General features: G+C 52.9%; 1 protein-coding gene across 1 annotated transcript in view; it reads left to right on the top strand.

Moving 5' to 3' along the window:
* The first annotated feature begins 2845 nt into the window (after nt 1-2845).
* The window catches only part of GALNT16 (polypeptide N-acetylgalactosaminyltransferase 16), a 97214-nt gene continuing 85473 nt past the window's right edge, over nt 2846-14586 (top strand). Inside the window, exon 1 of the mRNA XM_067732282.1 lies at nt 2846-3743. Within this exon, the coding sequence (XP_067588383.1) occupies nt 3567-3743 (177 nt within the window). The 5' untranslated portion in view covers nt 2846-3566. The remainder of the gene's footprint in view (nt 3744-14586) is intronic.

The raw sequence follows: 14586 nt of genomic DNA, 5'->3' as shown, positions 1-14586 counted from the left end.
GCCCAGTGGGCTCAGAAGCCCGGCACTGGTGCCCAAACACCGGCATGGAAAATGGATTCGAACCCAGTCCCTCCACCCACCTGTTGTATGACTCTCAGCGATCGAGGGCTTCACTGAGCCTCAGCGTCCTCTCCTGCAGGTCGCGGGGGCTTTAGAGATAATGTGTGGGAGATGTCAGCACAGCAGCTGGCACCTGCTAGGTACTCAGTGAACTGTAGCTATTATTATCACTCTTGTTGGTTTCGAAGTTCAATGATGTTAGGCAACACTACCTCTCTTAGGTGTTGCTTTGATTCTGTGGTTCTGCTAGCTAGGCCCAGAGAGGGAACAATGTTCACAGCCACCTCTGAACGCTGAAATCCATCTCAGGGAGGGCTAAGGCTCAGCTCTGTGCCTCATTGGGATTAGAATCTGGAAGAATGACCATGGGCTGTAGCCGAGGTGGCAGCTGCAAGTTCCCAGCTCTTCCAGCGTGCCTGTGGCTTGAGACCCATCACTCAGCCTCTGTCTATATCAAATTTCTGTGAGTCCAGTGAGCGAGGTAATCACCTGCCACCTTACCTCCACCACCCACACCCAGGGAAGTTTATTGTGCTCATTTAAGGAAGGGCTAGCTATGAAGTCTAACACCTTCCAGAAAGGCTACACTCCTAGGGGTTTTGGGGGGGTTTTCTTCGTGGTGGGGGTGAGTGGAGAAGACTTCTCTCTGAGACAGAGCTACCTGGCGGTGACAATTTGCTGCAGATGTACAGCATCCTCACCACTGAGCTCTGAGGAATAAGGGGTAAGACTTGTAGAAACCTGCCAAGTTCCAGCTCCTTCTTCCCTCCCTCTCCTCATGGAGCCCTCCTTCTGGAGCCATCAGTAACCCATCAGCCTGAGTTCGGTTTGGCATGGTCCAGCTTCATCCTCCATGCCTAGGGGTGACTCTGGAGCCTCTCACTATGGGTTGATGTGATGTCTTTGGATCCCACATCCTCTCACCTGGTTCTTTCAAGACCAAAGGCAGCTAGACCTAATAGACCAGGCTGGGATGAGAGGAGCAGCCTATATCAACAAAGGGTCATTCCCCAGGTCTTCCCACCTGGCTGACCTGAGAGCCTGTATGGGGGTAGGGACACCAGAAGGGCAGTGCCCTTACGTTTCCTCGTCATCTAGAGATGGCTGTGGGGCCTGATTCCTAAGGAGCAAGTCTCCCTAGCTTCCCACAGAGGACATGACCACTGGGTCTGCCCCATGATTGCTGCAGAAACAAGCCAGTGGCTTGACAGGGGTTATCGTGGTCTATGGAAATGAATCCTGGTTCCCTACTGCAGTCTAATTAAACTCCCCAGGCAAGGGAGACCTGGGAGAGCAAGGCTGGCCTGCATCTCCACACCATCTCCTATTGCTCCTGACTGCCACACAGCTCACGCCTCAGATTCCCTGATATTCTTCTTTTTTTGCGGTACGTGGGCCTCTGACTGTTGTGGCCTCTCCCGTTGCGGAGCACAGGCTCCAGACGCGCAGGCTCAGCGGCCATGGCTCACGGGCCCAGCCGCTCCGCGGCATGTGGGATCTTCCCGGACCGGGGCACGAACCTGTGTCCCATGCATCGGCAGGCGGACTCTCAACCACTGCGCCACCAGGGAAGCCCGCCCCGCTATTCTTATAGATTTCTTTGTGAGGCCCTCTTTTACGTGTCCCCTTCTTTCTAGGGTCACTTTCTTGGTAGGGCCATTTTTGGACTTGTCCTCGTGGTTAGTCTTCTGAGTGAGGAAAGGGTATTGCAGTTAAAACAATGACTTTTCTGCAGCAAAAAACCCATTCAGGTTTTCTTCCTTCAATTCACTTCACTCCAACCGAAGTGTACTGAGCAGCTATTACAAAAGTGCTTCAGTCCTGAGTGCTGGAGAAACAGGGAAATGCTGATGGGGGTGGTTGGGGGAAAGCATGAACTGTGACCTCACCATCTGCCTGATTCCCGAGGTAGCTTCATTCAGAGGCCAGGACCTAATGTGGTCCTTCAGATGAGCCAGTGCCCAGGAGTACCAGCAGGATGCAAACAGCCTGACAACCCTGTGTCTCACATGAAAGGGCTTCCTGAGTCCAGACTCGCCCAGCCTGACCAACTTCAACTCCCACCAATAACTTCCCAGTATCCTGGGCCGTGGCACCGCCAGGTAGATCTCTTCCTTGAAAACATCAAGTACTTTCATCCTCTGGACCTTTGCTCATGCTGTTCACGCAGCACATCCTGCCCTGTCCTCCCTTTCCTGCCTCTTAAGAATTTATTCAAAGGAGTTATCTACCTTCTGTGAGAAGCCTCCCCCTAAGACCACCTCGCAATACAATATTTTTCCTCTGTGATCCCTGCTTAGTTTGTTTATTTCACATCTGAGTGTCTGTTCTGTCCCTGACACTGTGCTGATCTCCTAGAACTAATTTAGCCCACCTTGCCTTCTGCCCGGAGTGAGAGTAGTTCACATCAGATTCTCAGTGCCACCAGGGCTGGAGCACAATCTCAATGATTTCTGTGTCCGTGTCTCTCAACACGGTGTTTTGCACTTTGTTCAAAGTGTCAGACGGAGAGGTGGTTTCTAGACTGGGCTCTGCCCACTAATTAGTCGTGTGGTCTCCAGCGAATCTTCCAGCCTCTCTGGCCGCCTCCCTTCTTCCTGATGAAATGGTGATGATAATACCCCAGGGTTGTCCAGGGGACAACGAGGCGGGGTGGAAAGAAGCATCATGAAAGCTGGGAGCCCCAGGCCAACGGAAGAGGGGGGGTGGTTGTACCCCCATTCTCCTTTCACTGGCTATGAAACAGCGTCTCTTCCCCTTCGCTCTCTTCGAATGTCAAGTGCACCAGCCTCCAATCCCTCCTCGGGGCGGGACCTCCGGCGGCTCGGAATCCTAGGCTGCGGAGGATTCCGGTGCAAACTCCAGACTCTCCTCCCGCCCAGCCGTCCCTTTCCAAAGACACGCCGAACACACCTTAAACCCTGTTCCAGAGCGCAGTTCAGAGCGCAGTCCAGAAAGGCAGCTCCGCAGCGCGGGCCCGGGCCGGGGTCGCGCATCTCCAACCGGTGACTCAGGGCCGCTCGGTCCGGGGGTGGGTGGAGGTAGGCGGGACAGACCAGGGCCGCGCGCGGGCAGCCGCCAGGAGCTCGGTCGCCGAGCCGTTGGAGCCGAGACTGGCTCTGGCCCGTCGCCATTCCGCCGCGGGCGTCTGCCTCGCCGGGCCTTCCTCCGGCGCCGCTTTGCACCCGCTACGCTCCTCTCTCGGGGCGCAGCGGCCCCGCAGCCGGCCGGGGCTGGAGCGGGGGGCGGGCTCTGCGCGCGAATGAATGGGCGCCCGCGGGAGGCGCGCGCCTCGGACTGAAGGGCATTAGGACCGTGAGGATCGCTCCGTGCTCCTGTCTCTCCCTATCCCCCCCCCCAACCCCCCACCTCTCTCCTTTTTCTGCTCTGCGGGACTGAGCAGCCCGGCGCGAGCGAAAACAAACAGCTGAGGCTGCGAGTGCCCCCGCCCCGGCTCCAAGAGCACGCCGGCCCGGGCCCCTACTCCGGGCGCCCAGCCGCCCACCATGAGGAAGATCCGCGCCAATGCCATCGCCATTCTGACCGTAGCCTGGATCCTGGGCACTTTCTACTACTTATGGCAGGACAACCGAGCCCACGCAGCATCCTCCGGCGGCCGGGGCGCGCAGAGGGCCGGCGGGAGGCCGGAACCGCTCCGGGAGGACCGCACCATCCCGCTCATTGTGAGTACGTGTTGCGAGCCGAGCGGCCGGCCGGGGAGCCGCGGCGCGCGTCCTAGCCCCGCGCGGCAGCAGAGGGCGAGAGGCCAGGCCGGGGGCTGCGTGCCCGCCGCGCCCCGCCGGCTTTGTATACGTTGGAGCATTCCTGTCCGTTGTTATGGCAACCTCTGTCGGGCTAGCGGGGCCAGGGCGCACGGATGGAGGGAGGGTGACAACGGGTGGGGGTTGGGAGAAAGTACTGCAAGTTTGGTGGGCCCGGCGTGCACGCGCGACTGGGAACGTGGCGGCTCTCTGGGTGCTGCGCAGCCTGGGCCGGGGGCCGAGGGCCGAGGGCCGGGGGCCGAGGGCTAGGGGTTGTCCGCGTCTCATCCGCCCCCGAAGGCGGCTGGACCTTGCGCGCGGCGAGCCGGCAGTGGGAACCACACGCTGCTAAGCGCGTAGGTGGTTGTGCGCACCCCACTTCAGCCCCTCGGGGGCAAAGGACGTGGGGTGGGTGCGCTGGGTGAGGCAGGGTCGTTAGGAACTTGCTGGACTTTGAGCTCCCTTCTCAGTCCGGGTCAACTTGAACCTGGTTTTTGGGGGGCACGGAGGACTCCCCACTATCACCCCCGGGGTTCTTCGGGTCGGGGAAAGGTCTTGTCCTGAAGGCGTCCCACGCCCCAACACCAGTCCATCACGACGCGCTAACTAGCAGTGTCTGCGCCCAGGCTCGGAGATTGCCTCTCACGAGGTCAGCCCCGCGATGTCAATGCGAGCGGGGAAACCAAGGCGGCGGGGCACGGCGGAGGTGCGGGGGAGCCCCCCAGGCGCTCCGGGGACCTGGGCTGGGGCGTGCCTGTCGCCGCCTCCGCCCGGGCCCCAGGAGCCGGCTCTTTGTGGCAGGGGCACCTGTTGAGACGGGAGGCTCTGGAACCCGCGAGAGGCGCGCTCAGGCGGGCCGCAGTCTTCCGATGGGGGCGGATGGTGGGCGAGACTCTTGGGCGACCCGACTCGCAGGACAGACTGCTGGGCCCGGTGCAGCCTGGCCGGCGGGGGCCGGAAAGAAGGAGAGCAGAGTGAGGGGTTGAGGGTGGGGGAGTGGAGCAGGGTGGCCATTCTGAAAGATCTGGGTCTGGGGAGGCAGGGGTGAGGAGCTCCTGGAGAGGCGCAGGGTCAGGAGGGCAAAGGCTTGTGTGGAGTAGACTCTGAGATCTTTGTGCCAAGGCAGCTGAGCCCCAGGAATACGGTGTGTTGTTTGTAGTGGCAGTTGTAGGCGTGGAAGTGCTCTCGTAGTCCCATCCTGCCCTAGATTCCCTTTCTTGTTACCTACCCGGAAAGAAGTGAAAATCCCCTGCAAAAGAACCATATTTCCAGGCTTTGCCTGAGGAGACCTTGGGGTTTGTGGGTTTTCCCCAGTCCCACTCCCCCATTGCCAGATCCCCGTCTGGTTGAGCTCTCTGGGGGTGAGCCTGATTAGGTGGAGTGTTCCCTTCTGGGCTGAGGGTCCCTGCCACTAAGACACTGTTTCCAAAGCACTTGTGGATGTTTGGACGGAAGGGCTGATGAGGGAAAGCCTCCTGTGTTAAAGACCCCAGAATGTTGGGATCTAGGTGGACAGATTCAAGTTGGAACTGGGCAAACCAGGAGTGGCCCCATACCCCCAGGGAGCTCCCACAGCAGGGACTCATCCAAGCTGCCCTGTTCTTACGCTCTGAGAGGGCCAGCTCTGGTCCAGGGTAGGCGGGCCTGGAGTGGCAGGGAAGAGGCAGGCTGCCCAGATGTTCTGTCCTTCTCTGTGGTGACGTGATGGAAGGAGGGTCTGAGCTGCAAGAGGAGGAGGGGAGAGAGGAGGGGGAATGGAAGGGAAGAGCACAGAGATACTAACTGCTGCTCAAAGCCTGAGGCTGGTCTCATCACAGGTGCCTCTGCTTCGGAATCCGGGAAAGCCACTCAGACTGAGAGCCTGGGAATGGTGCTGGGGGCTTGGGGGGGCATTGCTGGAGGTGGACGGCACTCGTTTTGAGGGGTGGCAATGGCAGGTCATGGGGGCTGCAGTGAACATCCTCTCGGCCCTCTCCCTGTTCCCATGGGGTTTGACTTACTGCAGATTAGAAGAGGGCTGTGAACTGGAAGCCGAGTGAGTTTAAAGTGTGAAGGAGTATCGGGGAGCCAGGAATGGAGGTGCAGGAAGAGAGGGAGAGTGGAAGTTCCTGGGAGTGAGCCGCGAGCCTTCTCTGGCCACTCGGGGCATAGCCAGCTCCCTCGTTGTTCTTAGGCTTTAAGCCCTGAATGTCTGTTCCATAGGCATTGATCCCCAGTCACACCCTGCCTTTGACACAGCCTTGCATTGTATTCCCATATTCGGGGTATTTCGCTTCAGTGGGACTTCCAGTCATCGGCCTGTCTCCTCATTGAATGGAAGCTATCATGCAGGGACAATGCAGGAAGCTTCTTGCACCCCCACCTTGATGAGCACAGCAAGACTTAATAAGTACTGTTACACGAGTGAAGTAGGATTTCTGCCCAACTCTGGGAGCAATGATCCAAGCTTCATATCCCACTAATACTTTATTCCAGCTCCAGCTGACTATAACTAGAGAGCCAGGGGAATGTGTGTTCAGCTTCTCTGGGAGGTAAACCCTTTGTTCAACTTAAAAGGGGCAGGTGCAGCTGAAGATTTAATTTCTCTTTGAAATCTGTGGTTAACCTCTCACTGGTCTTCTTACCATTCCAGAACACGTCTCTGTCTAGTTGGACCAGAATGCGCTGCATGTGGATTTTCAGATTCTTAGGGAATGATGTGGCTAGTCCGGCTGACAGAGGCTGAGAAAATTCAGACAAGCATCATCATCACTCCCCTGGGGAATCAGAGAGCTGAGCTGGAAAAGGGAGGGTCTGCCTAACAGCCTGGGCCAGGAGGCAGCTCCGTCTTCACAATGTCTGGGTGATTCCAAGCCAGCCAAGTTGTTTCTGGACCTTGGAGACAATTGTTTGGCATTGCAGGGTGTCGGCATGGCAACCGTATGGCCCAGATATCTCAGGGAGGTCCTAATTTTTAATATTCTGTCCTGTTGTCAGCCCATGTGGCATAAATTTTGATGTGAAAAATTGGTTATAGAATCTGTAAAACTAAAGGGAGATACGGACTTCATCCATAAATGGCTGCTTATGATGTGGCAGGGTTTGTGATTTTTCCATGCTGTACGTTAAGGGCAAGGCAGTGGATTTGGGGATATCCACTTGAATCTACATTGATGCTCACTGGCTCTGGACTGCCTCCAAAGCAGGAGGTGGAGCAGACACAGCTGGCCTTCAGTCTTTAGGACTCACAGTCGGGAAGAACATTTGTGGTTGGTTTGGTTTTCCATATGCTAATTCTCTAATAGGCATGGGTGGGATGCGAAGGTGTTACATGGAATTTCACTTTACAGACATATTTTTAAAAGACTATCCATTGTGGGTATTTTCAGGATAGGTGTACTCATTTGCAATGTCTCCTGTTTGAAACCATGAACGTTTTAGGCAAGAGTTTTCCTAAACTGGAGTTTTTTATCCTACAGTTGGGATACTGCTGAGTGAGCATGGACAAAAACTTACATCTCTGGACCTTGGGTATTTTATATGTTAAATTTGGGTGAGGGAAATTCCCTGGTGGTCCAGTGGTTAGGACTCTGCGCTTTCACTGCGCAGGGCATGGGTTCGATCCCTGGTTGGGGAACTAAGAGCCCACAAGCCTCACGGTGTGGCCAAATAAATAAATAAATTTGGGTGAAATGGTTTGTTAGGTGTGTTGATCCTTGGATAAGCTGATGATAGCTTCCTTTCTAGAAGCAAATAAATGGCTTTAAGAGAGTTCTTTTGAATGGTGTTGTGAGATTTATGGCTAGCTGAGGGATACCCCTGTCCAGAGTTGGTCCTGTAGTAACCCCTGAGGCCGCACAGGGATCCCCACTTACCTAGTAGAAGGGAACAAAGAAGATGGCTTTTCCAGCACTGTTCTCTGAGAGCAGAGGCTCCAATTAAAATAAATATAAATTAAATTATATTTAATTTGTGTAGGTGCCCAGTTCTCTTTGCCCCACAGACACCCCCAGTTCCCTTTGCCAACATGTCTGGACTGAAAGGGCTTGGTTTCCCATCCCTGAATTACTCTGTAGGGTTCCAAGGAATGGAACTGTGGCTAGCGGGTAAAAGTTGCAGGGAGAGAGATTTGTTTTTACCAGAAGCAACACTTTCTCACTGAGCTGACTGTCGCGGGAATGGTCCAAAGGCTGACCAGGGTTTCTCTTCACACTCCCTGTGGCCAGGTCAGCGCTTTCTTCCAGCAGCAGTGGGAGGAGGAGAAAAAGGCCCGTGTACTGACTGTCTCGGAAGATGTTAGGCAGCTCTGTAACCGAGTTTGAAATAGGGCCCAATTATTATACTGCAAGAGACCTGGCACCCTGGGAAGCAAGGCTGGCTGAACACACTGAGGCCAGGGAGGAGGGTGATGAAAAAGAAACCCATAACTGCCACAGTGCTGTCCCCTCCCTGTTCCTTTGGAGCTGCCAAACAGGGAAGGAGAGGGGGCCAAGGCTGGTCAGAGGCAAGGCTGCAAAGCCGCAAGTGCTGGTCTCAGGCTCTTTCCTGCTCCCCAGAACGAGGCCCACAAAGGTTTTCCACCCACCTGAGGCCCCTTGAGTCTGACCTTCCCATATACCACTTCTATTTCCCTCATCCAGCCTGGGGAGAGTTTCCAGGTGGCCTGTCCTGCATCCCGGGGCCTTGCCCATTGCTTTCCAGGGCGGTGCCGGCTGGCAGTGCCCCTGAGCTGTGTTTATGGAGGAGGCTGAAGCCCAGGCCTGCCTGGCTCCCCAACACCCTGAATTTCAGCCACACCCTTTGCCAGTATCTGGTTAGAGACAGTAAGGCCACCGGAGGACTTCTGTGAACATCTCAGAACAGGTAGGAGTGGCAGACAAGGGGTGTTTGGGGACAGAGGGGGCCATCATTATACTCTGTAGGCAAGATAAGGCTCAGGCCACAGCTGGGGAGACACCGAGGCAAGTCTGCCCCAGGTATGGCCTTTCCACTTTTCTGGACCTATTAGGAAGAGCTGCAAGTTTAGCTTAAGGGCACCAGTGCCACTTCCTTGCCATTCCATGAAGTGAGGTGTGGCTCCGTGGAGATGAGGACAACACTGTCTCAGAGCACAGGGGTTGGGGGGGGGGCGGTGACCACATCTCTTAACATGCTCCAAATTGTGGGCCCTGACGTTGCGATTCACCCAGGCCCTAGCTAGGCCAGGTCCAGGCAGAAGGAAACGGCTCAGGATGGAAACGGATGTTGGCTACCAGGGATGAGGAGGTGAAGGGATAGAAAGAGGATGCAGAATGAAGGCCAAGTGATCCCTCTTCCAGGCTCAACCCTACTCCCAAGGGGCTGTGTTTCCATAATTGAGTCACTTCCACTCTCGGGGTCTTAGTTTCCTCATCTGTCAGATGAGGGTTGAACTAGAGGATCTCCAAGGCCCCTCCCAGCTCAAACCAACTTTGACCTTTTGGACCCATTCCTGCAAAGGTGAGGTGGCCGCAAGCCAGGGCTCGTGGTCTGATGGTGCTTGGATTAAGGAGAATAGGGCCGGGGGTGAGGTGTAGAAAGACCAGACCACTTGTGTTCAGAAGAGCATGAAACCAGTTCTCATAAGGAATAAACTGTACCAAGCCCACCCCATTCTCTTCTCTTGAAACACTGTCTGATGGAGGGACGCAGCTCACCTTCTGCTGAAGGAGAATTCCATCGTATTTGTGCATGTCTGGGAGGCATGCAGACACATGTGCAGGAGTGTCTCTGGGTGGACTTCAGACTCTCAACAATCCGGGAAGACCAGAAGGACTTTGCAACAATCTGCAAAGACCCCTGAGTAGAGAATTCATAGTCTCAAGCTCTTGGACTTTATTCAGAAGACAGGCATGGAATTAGGCCACAGCCTAGAAATCCGCTTTTTTTGGCCTCATTGCGAGGCATGTGGGATCTTAGTTTCTCGACCTGACATTGAACCCGTACCCTCTGCAGTAGAAGCTAGCAGTCTTAACCACTGGACTGCCAGGGAAGTCCCCGAAATCCACACTTTTTGTAAACATCAGTTTAAGGAGTTCAGAAGGTTGTCCATCTCCTGGTAACCTTCAGGTTTTCATAGGTTACATATACAGCAGATTAAAAGAAGCAAGATGAGGGCAGAGCTAGGAGCTGCTGATACACTGAGAAGTGACAGGTGACAGCAAAGGACCAACCAGCCATGTGAGGTTGGAGCAGCCCCCCTCCCACAGGTACACACTGGTCAGAAGTGCTGAAGGCATCGTTTATTCCTTCACTTGACAATTATTTACTGAGTACCTACTGTGCCAGGACTGTTATAGGCTCTGGGGATAACAAAACAGGCAAAATCGCTGCTCTCAAAGAGCTCACATCCTAGTCGGGGAGACAGACCATAAATAGATATACAATGTGTTAGGTGATGGAAAACGCTATGAAAATAAAATAAAGTGGCAAAAGGGGACAGAAAGATGAGAGAAGGATGGCCAGAAAAGGCTTGTTGGATAAGATGGTGTTTGAGCTGCAGCATGAATGGAAAGAGTGAGCCATGCAGACATCTAGGGAGAGAGTGTACCAGACAGCCAAAGCCCAGGGCAACTATCTCTACAGGGTAAGCAAGGGTAAAAGTGGCCCAAGGTGAAAGCCCAGATCATTAGGCCTTGTAGATCATGGCAAAGATGGGCTCAGAAACATGTTCCTGAGTCATCAGGAAGTGATCAATTACATTGAGTGTACTGGCTTGGGATGTCAGGGAGCTTATGTCATTCAGTTCAGAAAGATTTCCAGCAGTGTCGTCAGATATATTAGTAAGTGTTGGTTCTTAAAGAGGTAACTAGGTTCTTTGAAAAATGTTCTATGGCTGGAACACTTCATTTCCCCACAATGTGAGATCAGTGAGGTACTTGTGTGTCCTGTGTGTGTGTGTGTGTGTGTGTGTGTGTGTGTGTGAGAGAGAGAGAGAGAGAGAGAGAGAGAGAGAGAGAGAGAGGAGGCTGGTGTGGGGGAACAGAGGGTGCTAGTGCCTGAAGAGATTTAAAAGACAAAAGATAATGGAGCCCTTGTTGAAATGTTGGGGTAGGGCAGGACGGGAGGCTGCTCTTGGGGAGAGTTTTGTGCAGGAAGGAGAATTCCTCTGTGCGCTGGTACCTGATCCAGCACCCCTTTGTTTCTTCGTCTGGTTCATCGTGTTCTCTTCAGGTGCATTCGGGACTCCGGAAAAGATGTTTTCTGGCAATGCAGGAACTTGGAATTCTTGCCCTTTCCTGCCCTCTTCTGTACAAACAGACCCTGGAGGCTGAAGCATCCAGGGCCTTCCCGCAGACAGGGAGGTGGGCACCTATGCCTGGGTGGACACCTGAGGCCTGGCAGAATCAACGACCCCACACAGCTTTTTGTTCAGGCAGGAGGTGGGTGAGAGGGGCTGCTTTCTGGAAGTGGGCTCTGCCTGGGCCTGTCTGAGGCCATGTGCACTGATGTTTCGTGGATTTCCCAGTGCCCAGGAGACTGGTATGATGGGGCTTCATGTGGCCGGCAAGCTGCAGCCACTCTATTTTTGTGGTTCAGGTCACACACCTTCAGTCCCAGAGCCCTGTCAGTCATGCGCTTTTAGACACCACTTTTCAGACTTCAGATTTCCATCCCTTTATCTTCTTACAGCAGCTCCGGCTTTTAGCTTCTTTAAACTAACTGCTGGGGAGGGCTTCTGACATTTCAAGGTCTTTAATTTCAAGAGGGTCTAGCCTTGATGCCAGAGGGAACCTATGTTGCCTTCCAAAGTGGCCAAGTCAGTTCCAGGGGGCTTAGCTTCTGCTGCCTCATAAGTCTGCGACCAGATTCTTTGCTTGGAAGCCATCTTTTCCCCTTCCTGTGAAATCCCTTACTGGGTGCTGGGGGACAGCTGGCGGGGGGTATGGGAGGCTGGAGGCATCATCCCAGCGTTTGGGGCAGAGCCCAGCCTGAGGCTCAAGGAGAAAGAAACTGTGATTGATTAGTGATGTCTGCTGTGGTGCTGGTGGCTTGAAGGAGTAAAGTGGTAGGACTGAGCCACAGCCCCCAGATAGTTCACCAACCCAAGAGGCCAGAGGAAGAAAGGGAACCAAGGGACAGAGCGCACCCTACAGGGACCAGGGAAGGCGATGGAGGACCTTTTGGAGCCACAGGCCAAGAGGGATTCCAGATAGGAGCAGAGGTGCCCATAGTAACATTTTAGTACCATCTTGGTGCCACCTTGTATAGGCATGAAAATGGCAAGGGCCTTCTCCCAAAACACCAAAAGGAAATGACTTGCCCCTGGATGAACCCCCAAATTGCCCACCCCTGGTTTTTTGCAAAGCAGAAACACAGCATCACCTAGACAACCCTTCCAGCCAAGCAGGGTCCCTGAACCACACCTGGGCAGGGGCACAGAGCCAGGTTGGGGTGGACTAGCCCAAGAACTGCAGAGCATGGAGCCTGGGAGATCTGAATACCTGTGCTGGGACAAAGCTGAGAGCAACCCAAGCTGAGAGAGTAAGAAAGGGCCTGGTCAGAGGATGAAACCGGTTGTGAGGCCCACACCTGAGCAGGAGTGTCCAGAAGAGCCAGGCCGTGGGTTCCCTGAACATAGTCACAGGGGCTCTGATGGGAGATGGCAGCTGCCCACAGGTAGGGAGAGCCCTGCAGGGTCCAGACCTGCACTGACCAAGGTCAGCAGCCACCAGCCCCGTGTGGCTATTGGGTGCTTGAAACGTGGCTAGTGCAACAGAAGAAACTGAATGTTTAATTTTATTTAATTTTAATTGATTTAAATTTAAAAGCAGACACCCATTTCAGTTATTGGAAAACTTCTAGGAGTGTTTAGAAGAACTTCAGTATATGGAATCTACATTTTCAGCTGTAAATTTTATGAAATCTCAATATAGATAAAATATTTCGGGTGAAAATTTAGTATCTTGTTTTTAATTTGATTTTTAAAATATTTATTTATTTGGTTGCACTGGGTCTTAGTTGCAATAGGTGGGCTCCTTAGTTGCAGCTTTGTGGGCTCCTTAGTTGCGGCTTCATGGGCTCCTTAGTTGTGGCATGCGAACTCTTACTTGGGGCATGCATGTGGGATCTAGTTCCCTGACCAGGGATCGAACCCGGCCTCCTGCATTGGGAGCGCAGAGTTTTACCCACTGTGTCACCAGGGAAGTCCCAAAAATTTAGTATCTTAATTGAAATGTGCAGACTTCCCTGGTGGCGCACTGGTTGGGAGACCACCTGCCAATGCAGGGGACACGGGTTCAATCCCTGGTTCCAGGGGGATCCCACATGCTGCGGAGCAACTGAGCCCGTGCTCCACAACTACTGAGCCTGCGCTCTAGAGCCCGGAAGACACAACTGCTGAGCCCAAGTGCTGCAACTACTGAAGCCCACGCGCCTAGAGCCTGTACTCCGCAACAAGAGAAGCCACCGCAATGAGAAGCCCGTGCACCGCAGTGAAGAGTAGCCCCCTCTCGCCTCAACTAGAGAAAGCCTGCACGCGGCAATGAAGAACCAAAGCAGCCAAAAAATAATTTAAAAAAGAAAGAAAGAAAGAAAGAAATGTGCTATGAGTGTAAAGTACATACTGGATTTCAGAGACTTAGTACAAAAAAGAATTAAAATACTTTACTAATATTTTTTATATTCTGTGTTGAAATAATATTTGGATATATTGGGCTAAATAAAATATATTATTAAAATTAATTTTACCTGTTTTTTTCCTTTTTTTAATGTGGCCACTAGAAATTTTAAAATTATATATATGGCTTGTATCCTGTTTCTTCAGACGTCGCTCGTCCTTACATGTGTTCATGACCCCTTTCTAAAGCGCTACGAGGTTGTCAGCAGAGGTTATATATAAAGTAAAGAATGCGGCTATGTTCCTAGCTTACCTTGACTTCAGGATGAGTACTTTCTGATCTAGCTGCTGCTGAGTCTTTAGTTCCTAATTCACCATTATCTATGGGCACAGACACCTCCCAGTCTGGGCCCTCATCCTTATACCATCATTAAAACCAAAGTCAATGTTTTCTTTCAGTGTCTTCTCTTTTTAAAGTCCCTTCTAGGGCTTCCCTGGTGGCACAGTGGTTAAGAATCTGCCTGCCAATGCAGGGGACACGGGTTTGAGCCCTGGTCTGGGGAGATCCCACATGCCGCAGAGCAACTAAGCCCGCAAGCCACAACTACTGAGCGCCCACACCTAGAGCGCATGCTCCACAACAAGGGAAGCCACTGCAGTGAGAAGCCTGCACACTGCAATGAAGAGTAGCCCCTGCTCGCCACAACTAGAGAAAGCCGTGCACAGCAACGAAGAACCAAAAGCAGACAAAAATAAATAAATAAACCCAAACAAACAAACAAATAAATAAAGTCCCTTCTAGACATACAGATGGCCAAGAAGCACATGAAAAGCTGCTCAACATCACTAATCATTAGAGAAATGCAAATCAAAACTACAATGAGGTATCAGCTCACACCAGTTAGAATGGGCATCATCAGAAAATCTACAAACAACAAATGCTGGAGAGGGTGTGGAGAAAAGGGAACCCTCTTGCACTGTTGGTGGGAATGTAAATTGATACAGCCACTGTGGAGAACAGTACGGAGCTTCCTTAAAAAACTAAAAATAGAATTACCATATGACCTAGCAATCCCACTACTGGGCATATACCCAGAGAAAACCATAATTCAAAAAGACACATGCACCCCAATGTTCCCTGCAGCACTATTTTCGATAGCCAGGTCATGGAAGCAACCTAAATGCCCATCGACAGACGAATGGATAAGG

Source organism: Pseudorca crassidens, chromosome 1 (genome assembly GCF_039906515.1).
Source record: "Pseudorca crassidens isolate mPseCra1 chromosome 1, mPseCra1.hap1, whole genome shotgun sequence".
Lineage (NCBI taxonomy): Eukaryota > Metazoa > Chordata > Mammalia > Artiodactyla > Delphinidae > Pseudorca > Pseudorca crassidens.
This window is presented reverse-complemented; position numbering and strand designations above follow the sequence as displayed.